Here is a 25625-nt window from a genome sequence, read left to right as displayed (position 1 = left end):
GAAGTGGACTGAAGTTATTCCTTCTGAAGTTATTTCACAGTGATTAAATATCTGCCATTTCTGAGGCTTCAGTGGGCTGAGTGGTGGTTTGACATGAGGCCTCCTGCTTTTACATCATGTGCGTTCTTGTATTCGTGGAAGAAACATAAACTGTATGATTTATTTTTGTAAATTGCATTTTTTTCTTTTGCCATTTTTTTTGCCTCTTGCAACATATTCACCGAACATTTGTTTTGATCATTTTCACTTACAGGACGTACACCTGGATAGAAGAGATAGCGCCCAATATAGCAGTTAAAAAAGATATCCACTCAGATATTGACCATAATGAAATCTTATATTTGAAAATTTGTCTCTTCAATGTTAATTAGAAGGTCAGGCCCATTGGAAATAACTACCAGTAAACTGATCAAAAGCATCCGGCAAAAATGTATTAATTAAATAAGTGAGTACCAGCAACGTTAGCTTAATTGATTTGCCTTTTAAACAAGAATTAAGAAATTTCAAACCTGTCAGGAACTCAGCATCTGACAAAATGACTAATAGGACACATGGCCAAGAATCAGAAAATATAAACAAAAAGTCTGAACTACCAGATTAATCACTAAAAAAAAAAGCAAAAACAAAACACAAAAACACTAAAAGACAAAACCATGTATACTTTTCTGATAGTCCATTAGATTCCGTGTCCATTTTGTTTTGAGGAACAAAAAATCTCAACTGGTTTGATGGTTTATTTTATACTACAAATGCAAATTAGCAAAAGCAAATTAGAAGCCTTAGAGTAAACTAGAGAGAGAGATGATCTCTGTGTGGGAGGAGATAGTAAAATGCAAGAATCTGACACAAGAACTAAGAGAGAATAGCAATATAGAGTCATTAGTGTGAGGAAAAAACTATCCTACGTATAATAAGTTCAATAACTGGCACTCAGAATAGTGACTCTGAGTAATTAGGAAAAGGAAATTATAAAAACAATAAAATTGCTTTGAAATTTACAAAGCATTTGCAATACTGTTATATGGGCATTAAATTACATTTGGTATACTCTGCTTTTGAAAGCAGGGGAATGTGAGCCAGAAAAATTTAAAGCAAAATTCTGAACAGGAAAGATGCTTGGGACATTTTCCTGCCCTCCATTATCAGTATAGCTTGGTGCTCCTGGATGACTCCTTTCCTGAGCATTCTGATGAAGTATCCCTGTACTTCTGTGAGATGGGAAGTGCTAATTTCCCCTAAAATACGGAACTCTGGAAAAAAGTAGTGACTAACTTTGTATAGTAGCACTAATGTGTTATCAGAAAATTAACCCTAGCATTTTTCAACTATAAATCTGATATAAAATATTTATTGCATTTGTATCCTGTGATTTTTATTATTTTTATAATGTTATTTTTCCAAGGAATTTCATTTCAAATTTCTTACTGAAACTAGTAGAAAAATATTGCTCAATAAACAGAGATCCAATTTATAAATATCTAAGTCATGTATACTCTGCTTGATAAAACTTTGTTCCAATATCTGCTAAAGCAAAATAGAGAAAAAGAAATCAATTTCAAAATCTCCAAGCTTGTTGAACTCCAGCGTGGGGCTCCCATTGTGTTTTTAGAATAAGATAAACTGGGAGAGGAGGAAATAAATTTCTGTGATGAAAACTATGATCAGAGGGTTTTCTTCATCACAGAGGTAAATATTATTTACCACAAAGACTCTTGGACTGAAGGAAATTATTTTAGTCCAATGTCTTTCTACTTGACTCTCACCTGTTTTTTGATTTGGTGGAGAGATGCTTATAGGACACCAAAAATCAACATGTATTCTTGTTGGATGATTCTGGCCCTTGCTGCTATCTTCTTGCCACATGAGGAGATTTGAATGTAGATTACCGGGACCAACAGCCAATCCTTATGACTGAAGGTTGACTGATAACCTACATGGACCAAGCAACAAAGAAGAGAAGAGCTTCCATAAGGAGTGAGACTAACACTTTTAATTCTTGATGAGTTTGTTTGCACCTCATTCCATCCTGCTTCTTATCTTCTCACTGCTAACATTAGCTCCTTTTGCTCTCTTGGTTCTCAACCCACCGCTGGAATTTTTCCTGTCTCCACATTTCTGCCTCTGATCTTAGAATCTCTATTCATTTATTCTGGTCATTCACTCTGACTGAGTAGTGTCCAGCCAGATAAGGGCCCTTCTGGTTGATCCCAACTTCCACGTCTTGTGCAGGCTATGTGAAGACGGCTCCCTGAGGAGGAAACACACTTTGACTTGTCATCGCAATTCCTCTCGTGTCTGCTCTTTTCTCTTTCTTCTCATTTGCTCTCTGTCATCTTTTAAAGAATGGACCGCTCACCTCCCTGGCTTTAGGTGCTCCCTATGCCAATCCATCTTTCATTTCACTGTTGCATCATTAGTGACTTCTCTTATTCTCCCCTTTCAAATCAAAATCCCTCCGCCCAGCTTCCAAGACTTTCATCTGACCTCTTCAACTTCCTTGTCTGTCTCTTCCCAGTATGCAATTTCAGTCAAGCCAACTATATTGTTTCCATCTTTGCAAGGTTGCCCAGAAGATTAAGTCCACATCCCATCTTTTTGAAGGTTACTGTGACTGCTACCAACTTATATTTTCACAGGGCTTCTTGGATCATAAAAGATTCTGATATACATATATCTATCTTTTGATTCTCCTATTAACCTTTTAAAAGTCATCCTGATTTATCTCTCTCTACACTTCACAGTATACATTCATAGAAACGCTTGTTGATTTTATTTCCAAAATATAATGCAAATATATATATATATATTTGGACAGAATTTCATTCTATTGCCCAGGCCAGAGCATAGTAGCACAATCTCAGCTCATTGCAACCTTCATCTCACAGGTTCAAGCGATTCTCCTGCCTCAGCCTCCTGAGTAGCCAGGACTACAGGCGTGCACCACCACACATGGCTGATTTTTGCATTTTTTTAGTAGAGACAGTTTTGCCATGTTGGCCAGGCTGGTCTCGAACTCCTGACCTCAGGTGATCCACCCACCTCAGCCTCCCAAAGTACTGGGATTATACATGTGAGTCACTGTGCCTGGACTATATCACTTCTTAAATTGTCCACTAGCTGCTCCCTAGTCTAAGATACCATTCTCCCTAATCTGGACTACCATAACTTTCTGACTGCCCTCTTTACATTCACTCTTGCTGTGCTGCAGTCCCACTGCAAAGAGCAGCCACAGTAATCTTTGTAAAATGTGAGTAATGTACCGTCCAGATCCTCTTCCTTCCTGGCTTTCTCCAGTGGTTTTCTTTCAAACTTGGATCAAAATCTAGATTTTTTAGCATGGACAATGAAATCCATAGGACCAAGCCAGCACTGTCCACTCGAGCTTTGTGCAGTGGTGAAAATGTTCCCTAATCTGTGGTGTTTAATACAGTAGCCATTAGCCACATGTGCTTACCAAGTACTTGAAGTATGGCTAGTGTTACTGAGAAACTGATTTTAAAATTTCAATTAATTTAAATATAAACTTAACTAGCCACATGTGGTTAATGGCTACTATATTCGGACAATGAAGATTGATCCACTGGACTCACCTCCTGTTATTTTTCCTGTTGTTTACTCAACAATAAGCACCCAAGATTTCTAGCTGCTCTTAAAAAATGCAAGCTTGTTCCCACCTGTGGGGCTCTGCCCAGATCTCCCCACTGGGTTCTTCTCTTCCCCCAGATCTTCACACAGCTCATGCCCTTACTCCATCTGGTTTCTGGAGCAAAAGTTACTTTTTCACAGAATCCTTTTCTGGTCACTGTCTTAGCCAATCTGAGCTACTGTAATATACCACAGACTGGGTGGCTTAAGCAATACACATTTATTTCTCACAGTTCTGGCAGCTGGAAGTCTGAGATCAGGGTACCAATATGATCAATTTCCTGCTGAGGGCCTACCTCCTGGTTCACGGATGACTGCTTTCTTGCTGTATGCTCACATGAGGGAAAGCAGAGAAAATAAAGAAGCTCTCTCTTGCCTGTTTTTATAAGGATACTAATTGCATCATTAAACTTCCACCCTTATAACTTAATTATCTCCCAAAGGCCAATGTCCAAATACCCTTACATTGGTGATTAGGGATTCAATATATAAATCTGGAGGGCACAGATCTTCAGTCCATAGCAGTCAGTCTATGTAAAACAGCTCCCCATGCCACCCCATTCCACAAGTACTCTTCTATTTAGCTTTATCACTGCCTAAAAAAACGTGATGTATTTTTTTACCTTGTTTATCATCTGTCTTCTCTACTTTCTCCAGAAGTACAGGTACAGAGTAGGTGGAAAATGAGCTTTAGGTAGACTAAATTTTCTAGGTGACTCTGAACAAAGGGACACAGGAGCAAGGGAGCTGAGGGTGTTTGCAAAGAAGTAATTACAGTGATGGAAAAGTAGCATCTAAGAACCTAAAATGGGTGAGGAAGAATGAAACGAAAGTAAGTTCACTAGTTTAATGGGTTTTATGCTCTGGTGTGGCTGAAATAGTACTGGAATAGAAAGGCTAAAGGGAATTAGATGGTAGCCACAGAGCTGGAAGCTAGAAGAGGAGATTCTGGAGAGGGTGTAATTCTTGTTGGAATGAAGTCTTGGGAATGCTTATGGAAGTGGTGGCTGATAGGGAAGAGGGGAGAAGGCAAGATCATAGGAGTAGAAAAATTTGAGGACTCAGGAGATCAGGATATTTTGAAGAGTCATCTTCAGTGTGTGAAATCATAAAGGATTATGTACAACAGGAATAGTGCTGGAGTGAACTAGAGTAGGCCTGGCTCTAGAAGAGACTTCCCTGGGTTTGGGAGGTGACTGATGATGACAGCAGGAAGTGGCAGAATCTGAGAGCATGGATTTCATAGCTGTACGTTTTAGAGGAAGAGAGAAATAAACTGGAGACAGCAGTCTCTGCGACCACCAGGTATGATGAAGGAAAGATCTGCAGGGGCTGGGCATGGGGCTCATGCCTGTAATACCAGCACTTTGGGAGGCCTAGATGAGGGGATTGCTTGAGCCTAGGAGTTTGAAACCAGGCTGGGCAACATAATGAAACCTCATCTTTACAATCAATCAATCAATCATAAATAAAAGCTGAGCGTGATAACGTGTGCCTGTATCCCAGCTACGTGGAAGGCTGAAGTTTGAGGACTGCTTGAGCCTGGGAGGTTGAGGCTGCATGAGCCATGACTGTACCACTGCATTCCAGCCTAGGTGAGAGAGTAAGACCTTGTCTCAGAGAAAAAAAGGAAAGGACTAGGTATTAGCATAAGAAGTAAAGGACACATTAAAGAGATGTTGAGGATAGAGAGGATTTTGTTAAAACGTGAATTCTAGAGGGTAGAGTGGAGGGTACTGACCTCTAGGAGGCTGGACAATGGGCTGGATTAGCAGATGTGCAGATCTGTGGAGAGAGGAAACTATGAGAGAGGAAGGGGACTTGCAGCCTTGTGCTTCTAGTGATTACATCACTGGGAAAGGGGTGTGATGGGAATCTTTTCCAAGCTCTCCAAGTCACCTTGTTCTGATAAAACTGAGAGTGTTGGAGAGGAGGGGAGGGAATGTGGGATCTTATCAAGGCACACGGAACTCTGGTGCCGCTTTTCACTCCCCTGATGTCAGTTTGGAAGGCAAGGGAGCAGTGGCATTCCTGGGAGCCCCAGGGTGTTCTGGGTCTTCCTTCTTTATTCCTGTTTTCATGTCTGACCTCAATCCTTCATTCCATGGTCACAGTTGCTTCCAGACCTGAGGCAAACATGCTGGCTGAAACTTCAGCTATGAGGGCCATTAGAAAGACAATAGGTACATGCTTCATTTTCAGACAAATGAAGCATCCTCTGGGAGCTGCAAGCCATCTTGTCTTCTACCTGCTGCCAGAGAGCTTCCTCCCTGCTCAGCCTGCCCCAGTCAGGATCATCAAGAGCTTCTGGTTTTCTGGCTTGGTTGACTGCATGGATGATGCTTCTCTATGGCGGAGCTCATCAGAAGAAAAGCACATATGAAAAAACAAATCAACAACAAAAAAAGAGCACATAAGAATAAATGGGTGACAGCTGAGTCAAGAGTGATACATTCAGTTGAGGGTAGGTTGAATTTAAAATGTGGGCATCAAGAGAGACTGTCCAAAGGGCGGCAGGATATATTGGTCTGGTGCTCAGAAGAGTGATGTCTGGGTTGGGTACAGATTTGGGAGTTTTCAGCTGGTGGATGAAATAATAAGAAGGGGTAAGATTTAGCACAGCGAGATTATGAAGACTGAGAAGGGCTGGGGGTAGAAAACAGAATGCTGGGGAAGAACAATATCTGAAGGATGGTCAGAGGACAGATTGCCAATGGGATCAGAGAGGAACTGTCATGGGGGAACCAAAAAAGAGTGAGGGATTGAAAGAGGGAGCAAAGGATCCTTTCTCCTGGTAAGGTGGAGATGTGAGCACTGGTGCTTAACACTCCTGATTTCAAATCCATATCTAAGGAACCAGTGTTACACAGAAATTGGGAAGTACAAAAGAGGGTATGAACAAGATGGAAGCCATGGGAATCCTGCTAGAGAGAGGGAAGATGGGACGAGACCGAAGGACAGTTCCGGGGCTGTCTTACTGTAACCCATTTGCAGATGTTATGAAGATTTAAGTAAAATGGATACTTTTCTGGTAAAATACAAGTTAACAAATCTGACTCAAGCCAATTTAGGAAAAAAGGAATAGAATTTAAAAATGGAAAAATATTTTCAAATTTTATTTTAAGAGTGGTGGTAGGTTTAGATCTTATTGGCATTTTTGTGGAACATTCAAAGAGAATATTATTTCTGGGTGCCATGAAATGTCCCATACATAAAAGGACAAAAACAAAACAAAAACATTCATGGACATGTTCCCAAATCATTTTGTGAAATTTGGCATAGCCTTGAAAATAAAGTCTGACCAAGAACACAAAAGTGACAGTTATAGAACAATCTCCCTTATGTATGTGGATGAAAAAATAATAAAGCATTGGCAATCAAAACCCAGAAGTTTATTAAAAGAAAATCCCCATGGCCAAGTAGGACTTGTTCCAGGATTGTAAGAAGAGTTTAATATTAGGATATCTATTAATATAATCCATCAGATAAAGAGGCCAAAGGACAAAAAAAATCACATGATTACCTCCATACTTGCCAAAAAGTCATTTGAAATAATTCCACATGTATTCCTGATGGAAATTCTTCATAAGCTAGGAACACTACATATCTTTAAAACGAGTAAGGCTGCCTTAGTTTAACTGTGAAAATGAGTGGGATGTCTGGAATTTGTGTAGAAGGGAATCTTAAGAAATGACTTAATTGGAAATGGATTTAAGTTGAATTTTCAGTGCACACGCTTTTCTCAGACTGTATAAGTACCTGTGGTGGCTTCCAGAGTGGCTAGTGTTTTACATGGGAGTGCAGACCACCTGTCAGCACCAGACTGCACAATATTACATGAGAGTTAAATGCTAGTGGCATTTAAAGTTAAGTCAGGTGCCAGCCTCGTATCTCTCTAATATTTACCATACTTTTGGAAGTTCTCCCTTAATAAATCCCTGTCTTTACCCACTTCACTCCCTTTCCCCCTCCAAATGAGAAAGAATTACAGTTACAGAGGCAAATTTATTATTTCACATATTATAATAATCTGAAAATAACAGCTATCTTTTACTTGCTATATGCCAGGTTCTGTGTTAAGCATTTTATATACACGAATTAACTTGAATGGCAGTGCTGCCGAGGACATTATGATGCTGGCAAAGCACAGTGAAGCTCTGGAAAGCGAGGGACAGGAAAGCTTGTTCAGTGGCGTCCCAAAGTGGCACAATGGGATATGAACACGGCTGTGTCTGTGCCCATGCTCTGAACCAGTAAGCAACATTGTATTTCTTTATTAATGAATAAGAAATGGAAGCTAAAGGATTTTAGATTATAAAGTTAATAGAAGAATGAATTTCTTATGTGCCAGCTATTACCAGTTAAAAAATATAAAAATGGTAATTCATAATAGTAACTCAGAGTATAAAATACTGTGTGCTATGTTCTTAATGCTTGTGTCCCCCCAAAATTCATTTGTCAAAACTTAATCCACCAGTGTGACGATTTTAGAGGTGGGGCCTTTGGGAGGTGATTAGGTCATGAGGGCGGAGCCTTCATGCTTCGGATTAGTGCTCTTATAAAGAGGTCTCAGAGAACTTACTTGCCCCTTCCACCATGAGGACATAGGTACAAGGCTCCATCTATAAACCAGGAAACAGGCCCTCTGCCAGTGCCTTGATCTTGGATTTTCCAGCTTCTGGAACTGTGACAAATTCATTTCTGTTGTTTATAAACTCAGTTTATGACACGTTGTTTTAGCAGCCTGAATGGACCAAGACACTTGGAAAATAACAAAGAATTTGGGCAGGAAATATTTGAAGGCAATTCCAAGTATTTATGAGAGGCATAAAAGATAGGTGTTTCAATAACTGGAAATATACGTTTTTGGATGAGAAATCTCATTATTCTAAAGATTTCAGTGAAATAATATTAGGAGTTTCATGGAATTACTTTCAAAATATTATTTTTATAATTTGGTAGAAAATGAAAATTTGAGTGCAAATAAAAAACTTCCACATGGGTACTTGTATTATTAATTATCAAACTATCAGTAAGCTACAAGAATTAAAACTTGATAATAGTAATATAAAAGCACAGTACAGTAATAAGTGCAAAGATAAAGTTACAAAACGTTAGAATATAACAGATAACTCTAAAAGAGAATCTAATACATATTACCATTTATTACATAATAAATGTAAAATTTCTAATCAGTGAAAAAAGAATAAATTATTCAACAAATGGTTTTAGAAATAATGATTAATCATTTGGGGGAAAAATAGATTTCTTCATACTACATAATGACAAATTCCAGATGGATGAAAATGATAAAAGTTAAAAGTACATATTGAGGATCTAGAGAAAGATACAGTTTATTTTATTTTTCTGTTCTCAGCATTGGGAAGTCCTTTCTAAATATAATTGAAAAGAAGAAAACATAGCTAAATAAATTTGAGACATTTGAAACTATAAAAAAGGAATCTTTTATATTGAAAATGTAATAAAATTGAAAAACAAATTTCAATCTGGGAAAATGTTAACAATATATATGAATGGTTGATTTTAATATTTATAAATAATTTTTAAACAGTCAACAGGAAATGAATAAACAGTATTGAAATGGACAAGGACATGAACAGATAATTCACATACCAAAAAAGACAAGTAATTAAAAAAGGCATGAAAAATAACCCTTTTGATGAATAAATGTAAGTAAAACAATAATCAAATTCAATATTTCTGCATCATTCAAATTTGCTGGTTAAAAGGCTCTACTACAATTCAACAACAAAAACCAAACAATCCAATTTTGAAATGGACGAAGGCCTTGACTAGATATTTATCCAAACAAGATATAGAAATGACCTATAAGAACATAAAAACATGCTCTGTATCACTAAACATGAGATACCATCTTGTACCCATCAGGATCAAAAAGACCCAGAAAATAACAATAATTGGTGAGGATGGAGAGAAACTGGAATCCTTGTGCATTACTGGTCAGATTCCAAAACTGTACTCCATTGTGGAAAATAGGATGGCAATTTCTCACAAAATTAAACATAGAATTACCATATGATCCAGCAAGTGCACTTCTGGTTATATACCCATAAGAAATGAAAGAGGGAACTTCAACAAGTATTTGTACACCCACTTCATATCAGCATTATTCACAGTAGCCAAAAGGTAGAAGCAACCCAAGTATCCACTGATGCGTGAATGAATAATTAAAATGTAGTATTTACATACAATGGGATATTATTCAGCCTTAAAAAAGGGAATTCATACACATGCCACAACATAGATGAACTTTGAAGACATTATGCTAAGTGAAATAATTCCATCACCAAAGGGCAAATATTATATGATTTCTCTTATATGATAAATCCAGAGTAGTTGAATTCATATAGACAAAAAATCAAATGGTAGTTGCCAGAGGCTGGGGAAAGAGGGTGATGGGGAATGAGTAAATAGTGTTGAATGGGCACAGAGTTATGGTTGGAGATGATAAAAATATTCTGTTCATGAAGTCCTTGCCTACTCCTATGTCCTGGATAGTTTTGCCTAGGAGAAAAGCCAAATGTGGGTGAAGGGGAGAAGAAAAGCAAAGCACACTGCCATGTGTGTACCTACGCAACTGTCTTGCATGCTCTGCTCATGCACCCCAAAACCTATAATCCAATAAAAAATTAAAAAAAATATATATATATATATTCTGCAGATGAATGGTGCTTAAGGTTGCACCACACTGTGAGTGTACTTAATGCTGTAGAACTGTACGCTTAAAAATGGTTCAAATGGTAAACTTTATGTTATGCATATTTTACCACAGTCAGGAAAAACCTAGGTTGGTTTTAATGTCTGCAGGGAATGGAATCTAAAAAAGAAGAAAAAAAATGAAACAGGAACAAATTACCAAGTTGGGTTGATCCCAAAGAGATCTTAGTTTAGACTTAAGGTGGTCAAAATAAATAAGAAAATAAAATATTCATCTTGGAGTTCCTGCTCATGGATCTGCCTTCACATGGTTTTGAGGATCAAATTCAGACAACAAAAGTTGGTTTGGTAAACCTCAAACTGAAAAAATAACAAAATTTGGTTCCTGCCAATGATGTCCTAGGGGACTTGACAAAAACAAACACTATAGAGTGGGAACATGCCCATTATCTCCACGTGGATTTACAGATTCAGTGCAGTTCCATTCAGAATCCCAGCAGGTGTTTTTGTGTAAATTGATCAGATGATTCCAAAATGCATGTGGAAATGCAAGGAGTAAAAAATAACCCAAATCAGTTTTGAAGACCAAAGCTGTAGGGCTTACTCTACCAGATAGCAAGACCCTTTAAATAAAGTCATTACATTTAAGATAGTCCTTTACTGGTAGAAAGATAGACAAAGAGGCCGACGGGCAGAATAGAAACTTCCACATATACAGTCAAAAGTAGTGTACTCAAAATGAATCTTGACCCCTACCTCATGCCATATCAAAAAAGCAATTTCAAATCAATTATAGATCCACCATGAAAGGTAAATAATAACAATTCTAGGAAATAATAATAGGGGGCTATCTATATGACTTTGGAATAGGCAAAGATTTCATAAGCAGTACACAAAAAGCACAACCATCGGAGAGAAAATTTAAAAATTAGACTACATTAAATTAAGAATTTCTGTGAAGAAGAAAAAAGGTAAGCTTTTTTTTCTGTGAAGAGAATATCTGCAATACATTTTTCTCTCAATGTTCTCATATCCAGAATATGTAAATAACCCCTACAAATTAATAAGAAAAAACAAATAACCCAATAGAAAAATGGGTAAAAGACTTGAACAACTACACAAGAAGATATCGAATGCCAGCAAATGTATAAAAACTACTAAACCCATTAGTCCTTGGGGCAATATAAGTTAAAACCACATTGCAATATCACTAATCGCTATCAGATGGCCAAAATGAGAAAGACAATATGAAATGATGGTAGCACAAAGAGTGGATTGAACTCTTATACATTGCTGGCAGGAATATGAATTGGTACAGCCACTTCGAAAAGTATGTTAAAGCTTTGTATGTTAAAAAATGTGTATACCCTATAATCCCAAAATGCCACTTCTAGGTATATACCCAATAGATCTTCATATGTGCCACAGAGACTATATACAAGGAATGTTCATAGCAGTATAGCTTATAGCAGTCCAAAACAAGAAACAATCCAAATGTCCATCGTCAGTAGAGTAGGTAAATAAATTGTGTTTAATTCATGCAATGGAATGCTACATGGTAATAAAAATGAAAACTATTGCTACCTACAATGGCACAGATAATTTCAATATAATGTTGAGGAAAAGAGGCCAAGCATAAAATACTGTCTAATTCCATTTATCAAAAGTTCAAATATGAGCAAATAATTTATGTTTTCAGAGGAAGGATACTATTTACCTGTAGGAGGTTAGTGATTTGAAGGGATATAGGAAAGATTCTGGGTGTCAGTAATATTCTTTTTGTGATTTATGAGGTCATGGTCACACAAAGGTCAAGAGTTCATCTTTTTGAAAATTCATTAAGCTATAATCTTTTAATGTGTGCAGTTTTGAGGATGATGTACTTTGACAAAAAGCTATCTAAAAAAGACTATAACTCTTTCTGAGGTCACTGTGGTAATGAGAATAGAATACCTTAGAAGTATTTATACTCAGACCTAGTAATTCTATTTGTCATGAACCTTACCAGACACATATACAAATATTTATGCATTGGAATGTATATTTTAATATTTTTAAATGTATGAAAGCTGGGAAAGAATCTAATTATGAAATCAGAAGGGACTGATGAAATAGATGTGGTCGAACAATGAAATGGAATGTCAGGCCATCTTTAATATTTGCGTTGTCGATTATTTAAGAGTGTAGGAAGACTATCACATTAGGTGGAAGAAAAAGCAAAATTTGTGTTTGTGTATACACTATTCGAATTCTGTTTTCAGTGGACATCTGCATAGAGAATACTGGTGCTTGAGATTTCTCTCAGACATTTCAACTTCGTAGTTCTAGCCTATGGCCTGGGTTCCCTTGGTGATTTCAATGCAAAGCCAAGGTTTTGTTTTCTTTCATCTTTTTCCCTGAGTAGAAGTTAAATTCCTTATTAATAATGCTTCATAAATATGTTTGAGATGTGCTAGGCACAAAGTAGGCACTCCATCCATAAGTAGTTGCTGATGGATGGACACAGATACCTTTCTGGGAGATTCAGGGCATGTCTTCATGGCTAGAGATTTCTTTTTCATAGGTTGGATCGTGGTCCAGATTCAGAAAGAACCATCCAGAAATGAGGCTCACTTTGGTCTATGGCCCACTGGGGCACCGGGTGGCTTATATCACCATTTCAAAATCGAAGTCACATGCCAGTGAGTCTATGGCTCATCTTCTTGGGGATGCAAAATAGCTGAAGTGAAGTCTTATAGTAGTCAATTAGTATAACTAAAAGGCCAAAGAGGAAAACTCAGTTACACTACTGGAATGTTGTGATTACTGAAATTATTCCAATGATGACATTTGGGGTTGGCTGGTAGCAGTCATCTGATTTGAAATAGGGAGAGAAAGTTAATAATGCTTTATGCTTGTGTAGGCTTACAACATATTGGGTATATTACATATTCTTAGGCCTTATAAAAACCACACCAACTGGGTATTAGCAGCCCCATCTGCATTCCCATGAGGAAGCTGAGGCTTTGAGATGTTAGACAACTTGCCCATGTTCACAGAGGTGTCAACCTCAAAGCCTATCTTCCCTCAATATCATCAAAATGTGAACTTGTGTCATGTAAGTGATGACAAAGAGATTTATACCAAACCTTCATATTAGACACTAGCAAGCTTTCTATATTGTCAATAATTCAGTGGGAGAAAAGACATTCATTGAAATCAGGGATAATGGGACATGAAATTTTTGTTTATATTCAATGGTCTCTGTTAAGCCCTTAGAAAATAAATTAGGCTGTGATCTTTCTGAAATAGTGGGAAGAAAGAGGGGTATGATACATCAGTGGCTTTCAAACTTGTTCAACTCAACTAATTTCATAAAAAAGAAAAAACACAGGGCTGGGCGCAGTGGCTCACGCCTGTAATCCCAGCACTTTGGGAGGCCGAGGCGGGTGGATCACGAGGTCAAGAGATCGAGACCATCCTGGTCAACATGGTGAAACCCCGTCTCTACTAAAAATACAAAAAATTAGCTGGGTATGGTGGCGCGTGCCTGTAATCTCAGCTACTCAGGAGGCTGAGGCAGGAGAACTGCCTGAACCCAGGAGGCGGAAGTTGCCGTGAGCCGAGATCGCGCCATTGCACTCCAGCCTGGGTAACAAGAGCGAAACTCCGTCTCAAAAAAAAAAAAAAAAAAGAAAAAAGAAAAAACACAATTAAACTATATTATGACTTGTGCTTACATACAAGAGTTTGTTCCAAGGGACTGTTACCAAAGTCCAAGGTGGGGTTCATAGACATGGGTTTTGCCAGTAACTATCTGTGTGATTTCAAGCAAGTCACTGCCCCTCTTTGGGCCTCAATTTCCTCAAGAAAGAGAAAAAGGACATTAAAATAAAATACCCTTTGAAGCTGTAGACACTGTGAATCTGCTGCAAGCTAAGAATCCTTTCCCTAGATGATGCACATATGCATGTACATGGACAACTTTGAATGCTGGTTCAGGTTGTTCACAGATTTTCCAAAGACTATTCATGGGCTTTCCAAGAGTATATTGGCCCTTAGTTTAAAACACCTGTAATATGTGCTAATGGGATTATAGTCATGCTTATGAAAATAACCCTTATCTTTGAGAGATGCAACCTGATAGCATATTTATGGGTGAAATGAGTTCTTGTCTGGAATTTGCTTTAAAATGATCTAGTACATGTAGGGTGGTGGTGGTGGTGGGGGTGGTAATACATAAAACACACTGTCCATGAATTGATCGTGAAACCACATGATTAGGTCCATGACAGTTCTCTATACTGTTTTCTCTACTTTTGTGTATTTTGAAATTCTCCATAATAAGATAAATTTCCACAATGAAAATGATCTAACCTTTCTCAGCTTCCACTTCCCTATCCATAAAACAGCAATATTAACAGAATCTTCTATTGTGAAGATTAAGGTTATACCTGACTCACCGTAAACATTCAGTAGATGCTCACTATTGTTCTCTCAACTATGTAAATAAAAAATAGATTTAAAAAGATGTAAGATATAGATCAAAATGCTATTAATAGATGCTTCTGGATGATAAACCAACAGCTGATTTTTCTTCTTTTTATAATTTATATCTGGACTGTTCAAATATCTACAAAGAATATTTGTTACTCTTATAATAAGACGAAAAACCTAAGTCTTTAAAAAAAGTAATTTTAAAAGTCTTCCCCGAGAGAGTTAAATGCCCAAAGAAGCCTGAACCATGTTTGTCTCACAAGATATTTTACAAACAAGACCACTTCATGGAAGAGTAAGGTGGAATGCTTATTATTGTCTTGTTCACGTTTTCCTCACCAAGCGCTCGTGCTCAGGGTGGAAGATCCTTGTAAACGCCAGTGAGCTTTAACACGTGGCCTTCCTAGCATGGAATGAATTGAGCCTTCCTGTCCTCTGGTTTCATGTCATCCTTGTCTTACCTTACCACATGTTCCTCCCTACGAGCAGTTTAGCTTTTTTTAAGGGGCATGGATCCCCTTGGGAATATCACAAATGCCATGCCAAGAAAAAGTCACATTTAGGCATACAATATTGCATTCAATTTCCTAGTGTTCAGGGGCCCCCAGAGTTTATGTCCACTAATTAAGCACACCGAAGCCATGACATCAAACTTAGGAATGTAGAAATACACATCCGGTATAGAGACCACTTTGAGAAAAACTAATTTGTACAAAGCCATAAGCCAGATAAATTGGCGGATAATTACGGGCATTACATATGTGGTTTTTGCTCTGCCAAATAATTTCCATTAGGACATCTATAAATAGCAAATCCATACAATACATTTGAATCATGCCGCTGTTTGCCCAAATGCTAAGCCCTTTCCAGGACGCACCTACGGCAGAGCAACAGGCCAATTCAAAAAGTTTAATACCAGTTTCACTCTTGAGTTTAGCTACCTTCTTTTACAGAATTCTAGCCTTCCTATAAAATGGCCACTAACCTATATCACTTTGGGGACTGATGTTCAACGGCAGGCAATGACACCCAGAACCTTTGTGACTGGAGTCATGTATATGGGTTATGAGATTGTTTTGGAGTGGGTCATTTGAGATGAGATGGATTCCAGCTCTTTATCTCAGGAAGGAAAAGGATAAACATGACTGAGTCCTTAAACTATACCAAGGGGACATTAGGGCATCTCATGTACCCCTCACAATGATTCTGGAAGGTGGAGGCTTTTTCCCTCATTTCCAATTAAGTTTCAGAAAAGTTGACACACATACCCCAGGTCTGGCAGCCAGTAATTAACAGAAAAAAAAAAAAAGTAAATAAGATGCAAAGTGTTCAGGCTTAGCTTACCATCATTGATGGTTAATTTCAGGGGGCTGAGAAATGTACAGTGCCCAGTATCACCCCAAATCCCCAGAGCCACTCAGGCTGCGATTTTCATCCTCCTGATTGTATCAATGGCTTCCAGGGATGCATGTGAAGGGAGACAGGATGGCGCTTTTCCTTGCCCCATCTGACCTGTTCCTATCCTACCAACTGGCATCCCCTTTCCTTTGCTGGTATACAGGGACTGCCTCACATTTCCCCAAATGCTTGGGGATCTCACAATGAAATCAGAATAAAGAGCCAGGAGCTCTACACTTAAAAGAATCCACATAACTACAAACTCCATCTTAGGCTTTGCACCACCAGCTGAGTTGCCATTTGGCATTGCACTGTGAGCAGCCACATTTTACTCGATCCTCTTCCAAGATTTTCAAACATGTGCCTGGCACCCACGAGAATTTCAGAGGAAGTGTAACAGTGACAGGAGAAGTGCTGTGGGCCTGGTTGTGTGTGTATGTGTTAGTGTAACTTTCATAAAAGCAAGTGTAAGTTCTTAGAGTATTAACTTCCACAAGAGGAACATCAACTTTAGACAAACGCAGTATTTCCCTTTTCTTGTCCTTTTTCTTTTTTCTCTTTTAGAGAGTGGCATCTGAAGGTAGGGTTGATCCCTGTTGAGCAAAAGGACTCTGAGACCCTTGGGATACATACTTGCTTTTCTGGCCCAGGACTCGAGCTTTTCTGCAAGAGTATCCCTCGGCTGTCTCCATCCCTCAGCCTTCAGAACCCAACAATTACCTACACGTGCTTTGGACACAAGCAGGTTCAAAGCACAAAACAACCAAGCCGCCACCCCGCAGGAAATCGATCTCTGGACCCGGAGCCACCACGAAATGCGTGTGTGAATGTGTGGGCGAGAAGGCTGGGTCCACGGGGACGCGGTCCAGCATCGTGGGCAGTGGGTCCCACCGGACGTTCCAGTCCCAGGGGAGGCGCCGTCCAGCCCCGGCCCAAGGAGCAAGCGTCAGCCCCCCGCGCCCCGTGCTGGACCGAGAGGAGAGGGGAGTGAGTCTGTTCTCCTGGGGCAAGTGCGCTTCGGTACCTTGGATTCCTGGCTGCCGGTGGATGCAGGAGAGGGCGGCTGCTCGGCGCTCGCTGCCTCCTGGGGCAGCCCGTCCACGCCGTCCTGGCGGGGGCCGCTCGGAGGGATCATCCTGGCCGCGCGGGAACGGTGTTGGGCTCCCGGAGAACAGCAAGGCTGCCGTACCCCTGCGCGCCCTGCCCGCCGCGCGCACCCGGCTGCTCAGCTCCGGGTCCCGGGGACTCCCATCCTTGCCCAGGCGCCGCCGTGCCCTCCTCCAGCCTCGCCCCTCTCCGCCCGGCCCTGCCCACCTCCCCGGCACTTCCGCGGGCGTGGAGGACAGCGCGCCCTGCCCCGCCCCGCCGCGCCCGCGGCCACCTCGCCGGCGACCTCCTAGCAGTGGTGGCTGCCACTCGGCCGCCGCAGGCGAGAGGGGCGAGCGGGGCTTCAGCTCGCCCACGGGAGGAGGGAGGAGGCGGGAGCAGCTCCGGGGCGGGGCCGTGCGGCCAACGCCTGGAGTAGTGAGGGCAGGCGGGGGGCAGCGCCCTGGAGAGGAGGTGAGGGTGGAAAGCGGGGTGCGCGCCGGCACCGGGTGAGGGTGAATCTTTAGGGAGGATGCTGAAAATTCAGACCCAAACCGCAAAGAATGGAAAATCTGTGAATGATACGGCCAGAAAGGACCACTTGCAACGACTCCCTCATTCCTCACCCCAAGGAATGGTGACTGAGACAGTGACTTAGCTAAGCTATTTATAGGGTTCAGTGACTGAGAGCAGCGATCCCAGTGGGGGGGTGGGTCCCCCGAGTCAAGGGAACTGCGCTTCCTCCATTCAGCTTTGATCTAAAGCAGAGAGATAAGGCGGTGTGTATATGGACACCTGTTCCTCCTTGGTCGTGCACTTATTGTACTAAATCCTTTCTTTTTACCTTACTTAATCCTTCCAGCTACTCTGGGTCTAGGGATTATCACTTCCATTTTGTAGATGAGGAAACTGAGGTTGTAAGAAGGCTGAGTAATTTGCTTTAAATCACTAAACTGTAACTGGTGAAACTGGAATTTGAACTTATTTTGGCTTCAAAATCCATGCATTTCCCACTGTGGAACTTCAAATTTAGGCCAGGTCTTGACTGAAGAGCAATTGGGTGTTGCAGTATAGCAATAGTTGAGGGCCGTTCGCAGAGAGGCAAACCAGCCTGTCTTACTAAATCTTTTGGAAACATAGGGATAGCCCCATTGAATAAAGATATTAGAAGGGTCCAGTTTATTTTAAAGATAACCTTAGTGTGCAGGGAAAGGAAATACACCTAGATATTTAAAAGCCTCTTTCCCCCGCTTAATACGAAACACTCTCAATTTTTTAAAAGAAGATTGCAAACTTCTGTTCAGATTTTTAAATTAGCTGCAGATCTTTGCAGGAGCAGCTTCATGGATGTGTAACCTGTGCAGTCACACAGGGCCCTGCACTAATCCTGCCATCTTGAAATTCTGTAAAAATATTTCACAGGAGACCACATTTTCATTTGTAGCTGACTGCAAATTATATGCCTGGTCCTGCATGCATGCCCTAGCTCATGTCCTTTAGAATGAACCACTCTTACTCTTCCCATCCCAGACATCAATTGAAAGCTCCTGTTCTAAGTGTCAGCCTCTTACTCAGCATTTAGCTTTCAAAATGCTCTAAATTCTCTGGTGATCCTCAGTCTCTTCTTTAACCGGGACAGCCTGGCTGGCCCAAATAGCCTCAGCTTTTTCCTTCCGACAGCACAGTTCCTTATTGTTCAACAGAAACAAACTTCTAGTAGCCAAAGTCACAGACTTAATGACAGGAGCAGCCATATCAACACATCTTTATCGAGCATCTATTCTGTATCAAAATTGTGCCAGAAACTAATGATACAGCAGAGAGAAAACATAAATGAAGTCTGTTTTCCTGGAATTTAAGTCTAGTGGGAGAAACAGTGATTAATTAAATCACACACACATTAAAAAAAATTATGACAAGGGAAAGTACAAGACTTTGATGACTGTGTACAAATGTGAAGCCCAAGCTAGCATGGGGCCAGACCAGGGTTTTCTCAGAAAACAAAACTCCCAGGGTCTACTGGCAATTCCAGTCTTGGTGAACAAGTATGCCATGGCTTACAACAATACATTTTTTCATCTTTGGATTTTATTGTTTTAAGAATTGAAGATGTCATCCTTCCTTTTAGTAAGTGCTTAGCTCAAGTTAGCAACAGTATTAGCCAATAGTATACATTTAAATGTTGTCCCCTGAAGGAAATTTAGAGACGCTAATACCTCCCTCCTTGCCTGATCCTGAAGAAAAGCCTGTGAATAATTATTCTAAATCTCAAGTCTGTCGCAGGACTTTGTGATTTTTGTAGATTCCCTCATGGTCTATTTCTCTCTGGTTTCTGAGTAAACATCAAGCCACCTTAGTCTTTTAAATAATACCTACCATGGGAATTAGCCATAATGTCGCAAACTAAATCATCTTTGTTTCAAATTATTTTCCATCCCATCTTTTGTTATCTGGCTAACTTACCTTATTCTTCAAATTACATATGCAAGTATTTATTACTCTTGAAATCTCCTTCCTCGACTAATATATCTGATTTGGGTTCTTAAATTAATGCCATGTTCCCATGACTTCCTTTCCTAAGTAATCAATAAGATTGCCTGCTCTTTTGTTGGGCTATGAACTCCACTAGGGCAGGGTCAATGTCATGTTCATCTTGTTTCTCTAGCTCCTGGTATAATGCTTGTTAACAAGATGGTGAAAAGAGGCTGCCCTTGTACCCTCTGAGCTCTAGAAATGGTCTAGGCATTAGTCACTGCACATATCCTGCAACACTGAATGGAGAAAGACTCTGAATGCTTCTGTGACAAAAATAATGGAATTTGTCAGTGACTTGAGTCAGTAGATGCTCCCATCTACTGATCAGCAAAGTGATCCTCATGAAGCATTGATATTCCTGAGCAGAAGTGTACATTTTCATGGCTATGTGTGAGATGCCCCATCTGACACCCAGGAATGCTTAGGTGACACTTCACAGAAGACTTGAAATTCTGCATTAGAAGCTTTATGACATTTTAGCTATGGCCGTCAAGAGTTCTCATTTCTACTGGAGTCTGGTAAAGCCTGAAGAAAAAGGGTTGTGAATAATTAGTCTCAATCTCAAGTCTGTCGCAGGACTTTGTGATTTTTGTAGATTCCCTTCATGGTCTATTTCACTCTGATTTCTGAGTAAACATCAAGCCAGCAGAAGTGTGAGGCATACAGAAATTTATCTGCACAAACTTGAACTGGAAACCCCCACTCCTGGTTCATTTACTTATTCACTAATTTGTAAAGAGGGCAAAGCCCTCCTCCTGATGGCATCCAAGGGCCTTTCACAGTAAACACCATTAAGCAGAAGACTGTGTAATGCTGCCAGCCTTCTCTCATTTATTTGTTCTGAGTTTGTATAGACTAAATTTCCTCCTATGGACCTTGGCTTCTTTTAGAACCAATTGGTTAAAAGATACTAGGAAGACTTCTTTTGGGCATACATCTTATGAGAAAAAGAAAAAAGACTTCTTAAATAGAACAGTCATACTTACGAAGGGTACTGAAAAGAACAACAAGAAAAGAGAAGAGGGAAAATAATATGGAGAGCTGATGAGGAAAAAGGAGAGGATCTCAAGGAAGGGATGGCTGTCCAGGCCTGAGGCACCAGAGTCAAGATGGATACCCAATATAACACAGTACACGAGAAAGGCATAGGTTGCTGATAACAATAATAGCTAGCATGTATTGAGTTTCTAATATATCATGGACATTGTATATTTGTTCTTCCATTTAATCACTATGAAATCTTAGCAAGATAAAGAAAATTATCCTGGGTTTTACAGTTTAGGAAGAAGGACTCAGATATATCCTGCTCCTGGGCCAAGTTTTGGCCACTCTGCTTTGCTGCCACGTAGACAACAGCAGAACCAGGATGTCCTGGAAAGGCAGCAGACCTTGAAGGGAAGGAGCTATGCAGACTGAGAGCCAGAGACCTAACAGAAGACACAGGGTGAGTTTCCAAATAATGAAGAGTTGCCCACTCCATTCTTTTGTCTTAAAAGTAAATGATGGGCAGATTTACACTTTAGAGGTGAAAGCCAAGAAGTCTAGACAGATGTAAGCAGGAGGCATCCACTGTCAGCACCACTTTTACCCTCCAGATCCAGCCTAATGGATTTCTCTGCCTTCAAGCTCAGAGACACCAACGCTTTGCCCAAAGTCTTACCACTGACGCGATCACTACCAGCACCGCCTGTTACTTTGAACAGCTGTTAATGCTAGGCTTCATTACAGTCTCATAGCAACTCGTGATTGGTCTCTCCTCAGAATCAAAGCTAATAATTTAATTTGGAGACTCATTTTTATGAGCATCCTTAACTTGTTTTTCTAAGTGCCAATTAGTAATAATAACAATAATAGCTGATCACATTGTAAAGCACTGTGTGTCTGCATTAGAGTTATGTCTACATTAGAGTTATGTCTACTGGAGATGCTCAGAAAAAGATAAGATAACAAGGCCCGGTCCTCATATAGCTGTTTACCTTCTGGTTAAACACTATCTCTCTCTCTAATGTGTATGGCTGCTTCTAACTGGTTATAGCCTCTTTGAGATGGAGGTTGGTTTGAATCTTTGTTCTATATTTAGTGGAAAGGCCAGGAACCTCAAATCCAAACATCGCAGCTCTGCCACCTAAAAGCAGTGAGATCTTCGATAACTGATTTAATCTCTCTCAGCTTCAATTTCCTCCAGTCTAAAATGGGATAATAATCCCTACTTCATAGAGTTTCTGTAAGAATGAGTGCCTAATCAAAATAGGGTCTGCTATTATTACCATCATCATCATCAACATCGTCCATATGATTACGGGCAAATGTATTTGATTTGAGTTGGATTTACATTTATTATAGTCAAATAAACATGCAATATCAAAATTAGATGTATTCTACATTGCTACAACTGGGAATAGCTTTGTTTAGAGCTTAGAAGCAGCAAATATCAAAAATTTCTTAGAAACGCATGTAAAGTCAATTCGTCCTGTATATTTTGGTCCTTTGACCAGTAATTCACATTTAGCCTTATACTTTTTTATTCTGTGAGTCTAGAGGAATCATTTAAGAGGTGTGTAATCCAGCCTACCTTGGTATTATTGCTCGCCCAAAATGCCTGGTCTCTCACCAAGTTTTAGTGTCTTAGGGCTCCCCACCATTCCCTATGGCCAGCTCTCCTCCTGTTTTAGACTTCAGCGCCCACCACCTGAAAGCATTGTTTCTTTCTTTTCCTATTTGACATCATCTAGAATGTAAGCTTCCTGAGGTCAAAGGCCTCATCTTTCCTCTTCACCATATATCCTTTAAGCTTAGGTACTCATATAACAAGGGAATATTTGTTAAATTAATGCACTGATAAATGACAAAATTTCACTGTTGTAGAAGAACTTGTAGATCTAATTAAAAAAAAAACTATTCTGTACAGGGGGAAATCTATACCTAAATAGATTCAGTACTTGCCCAAAATCAACTAATATGTGACACATGAACCAGTGTCAGTTTACTGGCTCACCAATCCCATTGGTCATTGTTTTATTCAGCTTTGAAATGTTTGTCCAAACCACTAGCTGCACAACTTTCTTTTCCAGGTTTTCAAATTAATTTTGACATGTATAATATCTCAAAATATTCTTTTGCAAATAGCTTTATCATTAGTCAAGCAGTATTCAAGAATACTGAAGAAATTCAAAATCTTCTAAATTTCCACCACCCATTGGTAATAACTATTAGCATTTTGGTAAACCTCCTTCTAGAAGTGCATGCATATATGGGTATATTTTACATTTATATTTATTCATAGTTACATAAAAATGATCTCAGGACATTAAGCATTTTTGAAAACTCCTTTCCCTTCAGTAATACATCATAGAGATAGTTCCATGTCAATAAATATAAACATACATCATCCTTTTCTAATGACTGTGTGTTTCCCTCTGTATAGATGCACAGTAATTTATATATGAGGGATCATTTATGCTTTTTTCTAGGAACTGTTAGCAATTAGAAACTCGTTATCTCTTTCTAAATAGCAACCTGGTAAGATAAGTACTATTAGACCCATTTTGTAGAAGAGGTCATCAGAAGCCTGAGAGGGTTTACGACTTCCCTAATGGCTTATGGTAAGTGCAGAGTAGGGAGTCAGCCCACATCTTCAAACTCTAAACCTGAGGCTTCTCACAGTACCTAAGCAAACAGTAAAACTCAGTGTGATCACTGCTGTGTAAGAAACCTGCACAACCTGAGTTGAGAGCATGTGTGGGGGAAGGATAAGTTCACCAAATGGAAAGGATGATGGAGAAGATTCCAGTGGAACTTGAAGAGTGACTGTGATTCTTCTGGAAGGATAAGAGGAAGCAGAGAATCTTGAGCAAAAGGTACCATGTCAGTACACACATGGAGATGGGCATGTGCAGGCATTGTTCAGTTTTGGTTCCACAGTTTCCCCCCACCTTTGGGAGTAACATTTACTGATCATATGGGCAATGCTTGAAAAAAAGGGAAAGATTACAGTCAGAAAAATTCTTTGAATAATAGTTTTAAGTACTTTTACAAATGGCCCTTGAGGAAACTTGGATCTCAGTCAGCCTGGGAGGAATGCTACTGTTTTAACTAGTAATAGAGGGAGGGGAAAAAAAGCATCATAGGGATTGCTGGACGCTTAAATGGGTCACAGAGTGAGAAACAGCTAAAATTCAGAGCTCTGAGAGACACACATAGAATCTCCATTCTGGGCAGCCAGATACAGAGAACTCTGGTCCTCTTTGACATAGAAACCCATTCTGTATATAGGGCCCTAAAATTTAAATACACATATAGCTTGCACATTTATAACCTTTAAAGGATTATGAATGTCCCACTTCATCACATGTGTCTTAAATGAAGCTCTTAAAAAGTGGACAGTAGGACTGACTTTCAAAACAAAGAACAAGAATTCCAGCAAAAATGGATAATAGTTGATGCACTTTCTTCGTAATGCTCTGCACTTACTTTGAAATATGTTCCAAAAGGCTGTAGAGCCATGCTGGCAGCAAAAGAATCTCCAAAATTCTTTCTACTGTATTTTTCAGGATGGGGGTCATATGACTGCTTTGTCTCTCTGCCTCCTATAACCCTCTGTGTTTCTCCAATTGCTCCCTTGGCAGCCATGAACCATCCATCAGGCACTTGACAATTGGCCTGGAAAAGATGACTCAAGCCTTAAGCCTTAGATGCCAAGTTTCTTCCCTCTATAGCTGAGGCAAACTTACCCATAAAGCCTGGACTTGAGAAATATACCTATGTTTAATCTAGCTTTGTTCTTGCAGAACTGGCCAAAAAATGGAGATTTTTGTCGCCTCTAACATTAATAATAACAGTTAACAGTAGTTCATAATGATAGCTTATCAGATAGAAGGCACAGTGGGAGATAGTGTCAATGCAGCTGTTATTCAGGCGGACCTTCTGAGGAGGTTTTTGACTACCTCTTGGTCCTGTTTTGTCCCTAAAATGTAAGCTGCCAAAATGCCAAAGTCTACCAAGCAAATGACCCAGTACTCTGAGGAAGCCCAGCCTGGGTACCAACTCTGAATTGCACAGAAATTATTGAGTTCCTTAGAATGCAATTAGAATGCTAGCGGATGAAATGAAATAAATATTCATATTTTAAATTAAAAAAATCCTATTTTTCCATTTGCTTTTCCTCAACCCACTTACGTAGTGAGTCACAGTGTCCTGTTGTTTCTACCTCTTGTATGGCCATGGGGTCAAGGAGTTAGTATTCAGCTTAAGATATCTGAGATTTTTATTAAATAAGGTGTAGATGTCTAAATGAATAAAGTCTTGATTTTATTCACCTATTTATTTATCAGGTTGCCAAGGGCTGCTTCATACTAGGTGCTTTTTTAGTTCTAGGAATATACACAGGTATATGCAGATTACCTGACCCAGAGGAAAGTTCAGCTTTATTAGAAAGGCAGAATTTGGGACAAATAGTAACCAGAGGTGGGCCCGGCATGGTGGCTCATACCTTTAATCCCAGCACTTTGGGTGGTTGAGGCGGGTGGATCACCTGAGGTCAGAAATTCCTGGAAGTCCATCTCTACTAAAAATATAAAAATTAGCTGGGCATGATGGTATATGCCTATAATCCCAGCTACTCATGAGGCTGAGGCAGGCAAATCGCTGGAACCCGGGAGGTGGAGGCTGCAGTGAGCTGAGGCCATGCCACTGTACTCCAGCCTGGGTAACAGAGCAAGATTCCATCTCAAAAAATAAAATAAAATAAAATAAAATAAAATAAAATAAAATAAAATAAAATAAAATAA

General features: G+C 39.7%; 1 protein-coding gene across 2 annotated transcripts in view; it reads right to left on the bottom strand.

The window, feature by feature from the left end:
• STAC (SH3 and cysteine rich domain) overlaps positions 1-17506 on the bottom strand; it is a 151601-nt gene extending 134095 nt beyond the window's left edge. For both annotated transcript variants that reach the window (XM_002759723.6, XM_054246865.2), the window contains exon 1: positions 17243-17506. In XM_002759723.6, coding sequence (XP_002759769.3) covers positions 17243-17353 — 111 coding nt within the window. In that variant the 5' untranslated portion in view covers positions 17354-17506. The remainder of the gene's footprint in view (positions 1-17242) is intronic.
• Positions 17507-25625: the final 8119 nt, after the last annotated feature.

This window comes from Callithrix jacchus, chromosome 17 (assembly GCF_049354715.1).
Source record: "Callithrix jacchus isolate 240 chromosome 17, calJac240_pri, whole genome shotgun sequence".
Taxonomy (NCBI): domain Eukaryota; kingdom Metazoa; phylum Chordata; class Mammalia; order Primates; family Cebidae; genus Callithrix; species Callithrix jacchus.
Note: the sequence above shows the minus strand (reverse complement) of the source record. Positions and strands in the feature narration are given on the sequence as shown.